At 36.5% G+C, this 10723-nt stretch overlaps 1 protein-coding gene across 1 annotated transcript; it reads right to left on the minus strand.

Annotated features, from left to right (window-relative positions):
* Positions 1–8970: 8970 nt before the first annotated feature.
* LOC140016433 (uncharacterized) lies at positions 8971–10148 on the minus strand. Its single transcript, XM_072069947.1, has 3 exons — positions 9769–10148; positions 9563–9709; positions 8971–9472 (listed from the first exon to the last, which is right to left on the minus strand). The coding sequence occupies exons 1-3, from the start codon at positions 10146–10148 to the stop codon at positions 8971–8973; spliced, it is 1029 nt and encodes a 342-aa protein (XP_071926048.1).
* Between the last annotated feature and the right edge of the window lie 575 nt (positions 10149–10723).

Here is a 10723-nt window from a genome sequence, read left to right on the forward strand (position 1 = left end):
ATAAAATGTGGAGGACTATAAATCAGATTATGTAAAATATAATTTGACAAATTTACCCTTGAAAATGATCACGTGCCTTGCACATGATGGATTCCGGCCAAAAAATAATCGGAAACCTAGTTAGGGACTAAATTTGACCGATATAAATATGTAAGGGACATAAAATTACACTTTTAAAAGTGAAGGACGAAAAAAATCATTTTATAAAATGTGAGGGACGTTTTGAACGATTTTTCCTATTTTATAAATTTGTCTTTATGTTGGTTTATTCATTTGTGATGTTATTAATGTTATATTGTATTAGTTATATATATGATTTAATTTCATCAAAGATAAGATATTATAAAAATAATGAACCAAAGAATAAAAATAAAATTACATTATAACACATTTTTCTGAGGAAAAACAAATTTCAGGACAATCTTCAATAGTTTCTTTTGCTCCTTTGTTAACATTTTTAGATGCAGTAAAACAAATTCCTTTGGCACAATAAACTTTATAAAACTTGCATTTGCATTAAAAGATAAAGGAACAACTTATTACTTATTTTTTGTAGTAGGTTTTGCTCAGGCAATTCAAAACTATTTAATTAATTAAAAATATTCTATTTTGTATTATCAAACACATTTAAACATGTGAGCTCTATATCCATTAAATTTAAGTGCAAAATTATTTTGGCACAATAAACATTATAAATCTTGCATTTGCATTAAGTAGTAAGTGAATAATTTATCACCTATTTTTGTAATATGTGTTGCTTAGGAAATTTAGAACCACTTAATTAATTAAAAAAGTTCTACTATTATTAAATATGTTTGAACATGTTAACTCTGAATCCATTAAATTTAAATATTGAATTAAGTTATCTAACAAGGTCTAAGTATCATTTTTTCGTGCTACAAGTAATGCGTAATTTTTCTTTTTCTTTGATGAGTGGAAGATCTTGAACCTATGACTTTCTACTTACAAGTTACAAGCCCTCCCACTCTACCATTCAGTCCAACCTTCTTCCAAGTAATCTGCAATTTGGTTACTCGTAATAAGACAATTTGCAATTTTTTCACAAGTCACAAACAAGTTGAATTGAATTTAATTGGTTACTAAAAACCAAATTATTTGTCCAATAAGCTGATTTTAAAAAAAAATTATACTATAGCAATAAGGCAACGCACCACATAATTTGACTCCACATGTTTCTTTTTCCATCGGGCCAACGTTAGGCCATTGTTAATACTGTCCTCTAAGTGTAAATGGTGTAGAATTCTTGGATGAAAAGAAAACGATAAAAACTAACTGACATTGGGTGCACCATAGGGCTATCACTGGGGTCGATAGGCCCGAACTTGATCCATTCAATCCAAAAGAAAAGGGGTCAAGTCTATTATAATACTGGATTGGGCAGAGTTTGGATCTAGATTTAAAACTTGATTAAAATATGAGTCGAATTTGAACTTCTATAGGCTCAATCCAATTAAAGCCTGTATATAGCTATAAATGTATTATTTTTAAATATGTAATGTATAATTAGACTATTAGTAATTAGTATTGGTCTTGAAGACTTAGATTCATTATATAAATATATTTAAAGAGGAAACCCTATTAGTAATGACTATTGATGATGTTTTATTGTTATTTTTCATTTAATAATTGGATATAATTATTATTGAAAAACTTTTGGTTTATGTACTTTTAATGAACTTTTTATTGATTTATGTATAGTTTTAATATTGTAGATTGCAAATTAACTTTACTACTTAATGGTTAGAGTAATTATATTAAACAAATTAAGGAATAATAAGTAAGTTTAGATTAAATCCAAATTAGGCTCAAATGAATGTATTATGAATCAAATATAAGTTTCACATATATTAGTCCAAAATTTATGGATCCAAATCCAAATGTCTTGTTAATTAGGTGAGTCGAATTTGAACTCGTTAAAACCCGAATTAGATAGCCCGACTGGCAGCTCTAATCGGATTTAGATATATGTTACATGTTGAAAACTTAAAATTCAAATATGGATAGTATAAGCACTGTGAACAAATAATTTTAGATCAAACTGTTCTTTTATTGTTTTATCCTTACGGGTCCCTTGTAACTGGTCGTTAGGATTTGGAATATAATGACGAAGATTTGTATAAAAGTCGAGGGGCGTTATTTTCTTACTACCCCCCTATTTCTTGAAATTTGTTGTCTTTCCCAACCTGTTTCACCCGATTAACAAACAACACCAATGGACATTTTTTCTTTCAGAGTACTAAATATGGATTTTCACACCCTCACTAGGAGACAACTCTAGGCCCTCTGCAAGAAGAATAAGATCCCTGCAATTAGAAAATTGTGAAATTGTCCATCAAATTCAATTGGAAAATTGTTATGTTTCTCCACAGAACAATCAGATCCCTCTTTGACCTTGTGAGTAACGAAATCCTCCATATTCTTCTCAGACCAACCTCGCCAAACTTCAGTTTTATCATCTTCAACCCATCGATTTTCACTAAAACAAAACAAAATAGAAAAATAGACCTCAAAAGCATTGTTAAATTTCAATTTCTAGAACCCAAATCCCTATCAGAAACAATAAAAAGGAAAAACAAACAAGCAAAAACAAAGACGAGAAGAAAAGAGAAAGCTGAGAAGTAAGAGGAGTTACCATTGTCACATTTGGTCACCATGTTTGGTCGTATCTAGCCACAAGGAAAGGGGGAGCAGTGGGGAAAGAAGCGGAGAAGGATGGGAGGGTAGATTGAAGAAGAGGCGAGAGGAGGTGGAAGGGTGAGGGACGGTGGCGGGAGGAAAAGGAGGGGGTGGTCGGAGTTTGCAGCAGTGAGCAAGGGTAAAAGGAGGGGAGGTTAAAAGCAAAAGAAAGGACAAAAAACTTCAAAATATTCATATTACCCTTGACGGCGTAATTTGATACTCTTTTTTTTTCGAAATGGTAGGATCATTTCATTCAATATAACAAGAAAATTACAAGTGCGAGCAAAGGTTCGAAAAGACTATACAACTAGTGCTCAATAGCACTAAGGTCATCCACAATCTTCCCCTTTTTGATGATGACAAAATAATGGATGGAAAGAAACAAAAATAAGTATAAACTCCCCCTCAATCATCGCATCCAAAACTTATAATTTCAGAAAAACTCCCCCTTACACATAGCATCCATCTCTCCCCTTTTTTGTCATCATAAGATGAGAGTAAAAAATCAACTATCATAATCCAGTAACAATAACAGAGTATAAAAACAGAAAAATGACAGCAATCACCAACATATCACAGAGAATTTGATATCAAAAGAAGAATCAACATATGACAAAGAGTTTTGACAAAGCAAACCATCTTTAGATCAGAATTGTTCTTTTCTTTCCCTTTTGATGTCATACAGATTCAGTAAAATTCAAAAACTCAGATCAAAGTATCAGAAATATCAAAAACAAACATTATGAACAAGAATCACTGCAATGATTAACAAAATTTCCTACTTGTTAGAGTTAGTATTATGTCTAACTATCCACATGCATTTCATGCCTTTTTTTATATTTTTTCTCAGATAGCAATCACTTTTCATGTGACCTTTTTTACAACAGAAATTACACATAACCAAAGAGTTATTCACATAAACGGGTTTAATAAATCTGATTTGTCTTTTCCTATGGATAGCAAATTCGTTGGAATTAGAATTCAACATATTCTTTTGAAAACAGACTTGTTTCTTGTGTTTAAGCAACTCATTTAGACCATTCATTCTTCTTTTCAAATCACCTTGTTCCTTTTTGAACAATTCACAAAATTTTGTTTTTCTATCAAGTTCAAAATGTAAAGCAGTCTCACTCTTTTTGAAGTAATCATTTTCAGATTTCAACTTTTTATTTTGTTGAAAAAGATTTGCATTATCTCGAAACAAAAAATTAATTTTCTGTTTTAACTCCTTGTTTCTAGCATAAGATTCTTTCAAACTATCATGCAATTTTATAATGAAAGATTCAAGATTATCATCAGTTTCATCATCACTTTTAACTTGAGAATTACAAGATGTTACCTCATCATCTCCAATGACCATAAAAGCTAATTGAGCAGATTCTTCATCCTCTTCAATTTCACCATCGGAGTTGCACTCATTCCATGTGAATTGAAATTTGTTGAATCTTGGTTTTCTTCCTTCTTTCTTCTTCATCACTGGACATTCACTTGCATAGTATCCAGGTTGGCCGCATTCAAAGCACTTATCAGCTTGTTTTTTATTGAACTCTATCTTCCCTTTGTTTCTCAAATTGTTGGACTGGTTTGGGAAGAAGTTGCTAGGTCCACTTTTTCTGAATTTCCTCTTGTTGAGTATTTTTTTAAAGTCTCGTGTGATGAGTGCAATATCACTATCATCACCTTCCATGTCATCTTCACTCACGGAGGTTGGATCATCTTCATCTTGTGAAGCCTTCAGAGCAATATTCTTTCTTTCTTTCGCGTCCTCCTCCTCTTGCACTTTAGATTTAAGTTTCAGCTCATAAGAGGTTAGAGAATTAATAAGAGATTCAATAGGAATAGTATTCAAATCTTTAACCTCCTCAATAGCAGTTACTTTATTTTTTCAATCATTGGACAAGGCATTCAAGATTTTTCTATTTTTCTCACCTACAGAATATTCTTTTTTCAGCACCTCTAAGTCCTTAATGAGGTCATTGAATCTACAATACATCTCATCAATGTTTTCATGAGGTTCCATCTTGAACGATTTATATTTGGTAACCAGAATGGATTTCTTTTATTCTCTAACATTCTCATTACCTTCATGAATTTCTCTCAGTTTATCCCAAATTTCCTTGGCTGACTTGCAGTCTTTGACTCTAATAGATTCATTTGAGTTTAAAGCACAATATAACACATTCATGACTTTAGCATTTAAGATAAGATGAGTTCTGTCTATAGCAGTCAGTTCACTTCTTATTTTTTGTCTAGATTTATGAGTATTTTCATTTATAAGAGAGGCATCATATGGACCTTTACTAATAATAAACCACAATTCAATATCAATAAATTGTAAAAAAATAATCATTCTTTCTTTCCAACTCACATAATTTGACCCATTAAACATAGGTGGTCTAATCACAGAATGTCCTAAAAAAAATATAACATTATTGGTTGTCATTTTTACTCCCAAGCCGATTGAGTTTAATCTCTAGGAGACCAAGCTCTGATACCAATTGTAAGGATCGAAAACAACCAAGAGACAAACAATGCAAAGATCATAAACGTAACAGTAAGTAAATAAAAAGGAAGGAATTGCAAACCAATTAACCACACAGCTCCTCTTGAGCTTCTGGATTAATTCAATCAATCTTCTTCAAGTTGATGAATTATAATCACTCTTGTGTACAAAGGAAGGTTCACCTCCTCCTTGCCCTGAACTCCACTCGGTCAAGTCAGGACGTTTTACTATCCCTCAAGACAACCCTCACAGAGCTACACTCATGAAGTATTCACTCACAAATGAAAAGCTTACAATGAACCTCACACCACTAAGACTACAAATTTTCTTTGAAGAGTATTTTCTCACTAAAATCTCTCTAGATCTTTTGTATCTTCAGTGTGCCAAAGTTGTTTTAAGTGTCTGACCAACCACTATTTATATAGGACCAAGAAAGTGCCTCATTAATGCTTCCAACGGATAGAAAGTAGCTGAACAGTCAACTAGCCGTTGGTAGTGTCGGACGTCCGATAGCCCTGTTTTATGCGTCCGACAGCAGACAGTGAGTTTAAGAAATTTTCTTCAATTCTTTCGGACGTTCAGTAGGTTGGTTTTCTGCGTCCGAAGGTATGATGTAAAATTGGAAAATTTTCTTCAATTCTTTCGGACGTCCGGTAGGTTGGTTTTCTGCGTCCGAAGTGACGCAACGATTATCGGACGTCCGATCCTGACTTCTTAAGCGTCCGACAGCTTCAGCATACTTTGTCCCCTTTCAATTGCACTTGTCATGGAATCAAATAACTTCAAAACTGAAAGTATATCTTGAAGAAATATTAGTATCATCCATTTGTTTTGTAAACATCAAAAGATAGGGATCAAGATCAACACACAAGAATGCCTAAGGCATGAGAACTTAACCTTTTACTTCTTACTATGCTTTCTTCCTTAACCAAACAAAACAAGCACATGCGAAACAACTTTTGCATGTTTAAAATGTCATCTATCAAGGTGACTAATCTACTATTGGACGGACTCTTGTACTTTAGCTGTCTCAGCAGTTCCTGGTTGTGGGAGTGAATCTTGATTCTACTCTATTTTAGCTCTAGAGCTTTGCACAACGCCAGCTTAATGGCCACTGCTTCATCTATGGTTTTATCTCCCAGGCTTCTCTCTTTAAGTGCCCATTCCGCAAGCCTGATGCTTGGATGCCTCCTAGCTGTAACTTCAATCCCCAGTGAGACCTGGCCCTAATGACTTGTTGTAGCCACGTCCAAGATAATGGTACCCTCTTCTGCCTGCCCCTGATAATGCTTTTCATGGTTGGAAGTTGTTTCTTCTGGGCTCAGGCTGGTTTTAGTGTTCAAGCTTTCCTCTTGCTCGAGCCATTCCTTCTGAGCTTTCCCAATTATCCTAACTGGTGAACAACTGCTTATATTTTCAAATTCCTTCTTATTCCTATCTTTCCACACTTGCCATAAGATGTTTGCAGTCAATCCGATATGCTCCATCCCCCTTGGCCTTTTCCTTGCCTCTGGGATTCTTATCCACCAACGTTTGAAGTCTCCTTGTTGGTCTACCGCCCCATCCCATTGTAATGGTGCCGACTTCCATATCTCTTGAGTGTGTTGACATTTGAGCAAAAGATGTTCCATTGTTTCCTGCTCTTCCCCACAAATTCTACACACTGGATCTCCCAATCCTGTCTTCCTGTGCATTGCTGCTCTTACTGGTAGTGCCCCTGTTAAACATTTCCAAATGAAAATCTTTATTTTATGTTTGATGTTGAGCTTCCAAAAGGTGTTCCACATTTGTCTAACTTGTTGACTGCCATATGTTATACTTGGCCCAGCTCCTTCTACTTTTTCCTTCTCAGCATTAGCACTCTCCTCCATTAGAAGTTTATATCCTGAACTGACCGTGTATATCCACCCCTACATTGTGTTGCCAATAATAACTGTCCTCCCTCTCCGTTAGACTTATGGGTATGCTTAGGATTTTCTCAACATCACTCTGATGGAAATTCTTGAAAATGGTGACTTTATTCCATCTGTGATGACTGATTAACTCATGAACCATCTTCAATTCCCTACTCAGTGGACTGGATGAGGTTGGTTTTCCTGAACTAGATCCAGGAATCCACCTGTGGTCCCAAATTCTTGTACTTCTCCCATTGCCAATCCGTCTAATCACCCATTTGTCCATCAAGCTTCTGGCTCCTAATAATCCTTGCCATATCCAGGAAGTATTTTTGTGGATCTTGCATGTTAGTATTGAGTCCTTGGGGAAGTATCGCGCTCTCATCATTTTGCTTAACAGAAGGTTTGGTTTAGTGAGTATTCTCCAAATCTGCTTACCTAGCAATGCCTTATTGTAGGCTTCAATGTCTTTAAATCCTAGGCCTCCTGCATTCCTCTTCCTTGACAGTTTCTTCCAAGATAGCCAGTGTATTTTGTTTTTGCCATTAGATTCCCCCCACCAATAATTGGTCATCAGTGAGCTAATATCTTTACATAGCTTCTTTGGCAGTTTGAAGACAGACATGGCATAGGTTGGCATAGCCATTGAGACTGCCTTAAGCATCACTTCCTTGCCTGCTGAGCTCAGCAACTTGTTCCTCTAATCCTGCAGCTTTCTTTTAATGTTTTCCTTAATGAAACCAAAAATCTGGTCCTTTGACCTAAAGATGACCATAGGCAGTCCTAGGTACTTTTCTTGTTTTATTTCTGCCATCCCTCCCATTGAGTTACATACATCTTTCCTTTGCTCCATGGACATATTCTTGCTAAAAAAGACAGACGACTTATCAAGGTTAATCAACTGTCCTGAGGTCTCTTCATATATCTTGAGGATCTTCATGATTTCTGAGGCCTGCTTCATGTTAGCTTTACAGAAAATAAGTGAGTCGTCTGCAAAGAAAAGATGTGAAATGATAGGTCCCTGTCTGCTAATCCTCAAGCCTGTTATGTCCTTCCTCTCTTCAGCTTTCCTCAGCAAATTGGAAAACCCCTCTGAGCAGATTAGGAACAAATAAGGCGACAGTAGATCTCCCTGTCTTACCCCCCTCTCTGGTGTAACAAAACCTTTAGTTTCTCCATTGCAATTGAAAGAGTATGATACTGTCCTCAGGCAGCTAAGTATCCAATTGATCCATTTAGCACAGAAACCATCTTCTGCATCATTTCCTATAAGAAATGCCACTCCACTCTATCGTAGGCTTTGACCATGTCTAGCTTGATTGCCATATATCCTTCTTTTCCTTGCCTTTTGTTTTTAAGGTAATGCATGTACTCATGAGCTAGGATTGCATTATCTAAGATTTGTCTATCTGGTATGAAAGCTGATTGGGTGTCACTAATGCACTTGTCCAGAACAAGTTTTAGCCTATTGGTCAGAATTTTGGAAATGGTTTTGTAAATAACACTGCACATGCTGATAGGTCTAAAGTTTTTCAGACAGGTTGGATTCAAGATTTTGGGGATCAAAGAAATGACAGTATGATTAATTGATTTAAGCATAAAGCTTGAGCTAAAAAAAGATTGAATAGCTGGAATCAAATCCCCTTTGATAATGCTCCAAAACCTTTGGAAAAATAAAGGGGATAAGCCATCCTGGCCTGGAGCTTTTTCAGGCTGCATGGAAAAAAGGGCTACCCTGATTTCATCTTCCTCAACTAGTTTAGTTAAGTTGGTGTTCATCTCCTGATTTATGGAGAGGGGAATACCTTCTAGGATCTCTGCCATATCGTTTCTCCCTCCACTTGTAAACAGCCTTCTAAAAAAACTAGAGATTTATGAGATAACTTCCTCCTCATTTCCAGTCCAAGAACCATCATCCCTTTGCAAATTTCTGATCCTATTCTTAGTCCTTCTCCCCCTAACAAAGGCTTGGAAGTACTTTGTATTTTTATCTCCTTCTCTAAGCCATTCAATCCTAGCTTTTTGGCTCCAGAATTTCTCTTCTTCCTTATAGGCTTCTTTAAGCTGGTTCTTAAGCTCAGCAGTTTGTTCTTTTTTGTTATTCGAATCTGAGACTCTCACCTCCTCCAAAGCCTTGCCTATTTCCACAATCTTTGTCTTAGAGTTTGCTTGGAAGGTGTTTCTCCATTTCAAAAGTTCAATTCTGCAATTTCTGATCTTTTTGGTAACCTTGAACATACGGGAGCCAGGCTTATCAATCTGCCAAGCTTGCTCCACTACCTGCTGAACCCCTTTCTTTTGCAACCATTTTTTGTCGAAGTAAAATTTTTTTTTCCTTTTCTCCTTATCTGGTTCAGTATCCAAGCAAAGTATGCTGTGATCAGAGGGATACGTGTCCAGGTGTTGACATCTAGCTTTTTCAAAGGTCTAGACCCAATCATAACTGGCCAAGCATCTATCTAACCTCTGTCTAATCTCTCCTTCATCCTCCCAATGGTTACTCCAAGTCCATGGTTGGCCTTCAAAACCTAAATCTATCAAGTTATTATGATCAATAAAATCCTTGAAGTCCTTAAAGCTTCTCTCCTCTCTGAGATTTCCTCCCCATTTTCTTCATTGGACACAATGTCATTGAAGGCTCCTGCAATCATGAATCTATCCCCCCACAACCTTCTTCTATCTCTTAGAACTCTCCATTGTTCCTTCCTAATCTGATCATCACAGCTCGCATAGATCCCTATAAACCACCAGTCGCAATGGTAATCATCATCCTTTATTCTGACCTCAATAGTGAAACCTGTTTGATTAACTTCCAAAATCAGTGTTTCCTCCTTCCAAAGGATAGCCATACTTCCTGCCTTGTGCATAGCATCCACTACTGCACTATTGTCAAACCTTAACCCTCTAGCAATCTTATCCAACACATACTTCCTGTTTTTAGTCTCACTCAGAAAAATCAGGCTTGGAGAGAGGAGGTTATACATCTCCCTCAGATGGGGAACTGTCAAGGGGCTCCCCACTCCTTGACAGTTCCACACCAAAACCCTCATATCCTTATGGGGGCCCCATTAGGGAAGGACCCCACCTCCACCTCAGACATAGCTGAAACTCCAGTTGCTTCGTATGGCTTAGCTCTTTTATTTGTTGTCTCTTGCTGGTGCATTTGTTCCATTTCCCCATCCAAGATCAACATCTTCCTTTTCCCACTTCCTGTAATACTAGTGTCTAGTTCATTTCTCTCCTTCAGAGGCCTTCTTGTTTTCATTGGGGACTTCAGTTTCGTATAAGACCTTTTAGCATGTTTTTTAATAGCTCCTAGTGCCTTATCAGTACTTTGGACCTCTTCCTGCATCCCTTCCTCCCGCACTGGAACCTCTTGCAATACATTCTCCTGCTCCATCCATCTTGTATTCACTTCTCTGTCTTCCTCTATTCCTTCCATTCCTATAGCCATTGAGTTCTCCTCCACTGTGTCCTGTACCACCAGAGGGAGATCTTGCTTCTCCTTGGTCAAGAACTGGGTAGCATCTCTGTTCTTTTGTTCCATTCCCCAAGTTCCTACCTCATTAGAAGGGCCACTTTGAGCTTGTCCCTCCCTAACCTCCTCCTGCTCCTTCATAGGCTC

The sequence above is a fragment of the Coffea arabica genome, chromosome 11c (genome assembly GCF_036785885.1).
Source record: "Coffea arabica cultivar ET-39 chromosome 11c, Coffea Arabica ET-39 HiFi, whole genome shotgun sequence".
Lineage (NCBI taxonomy): Eukaryota > Viridiplantae > Streptophyta > Magnoliopsida > Gentianales > Rubiaceae > Coffea > Coffea arabica.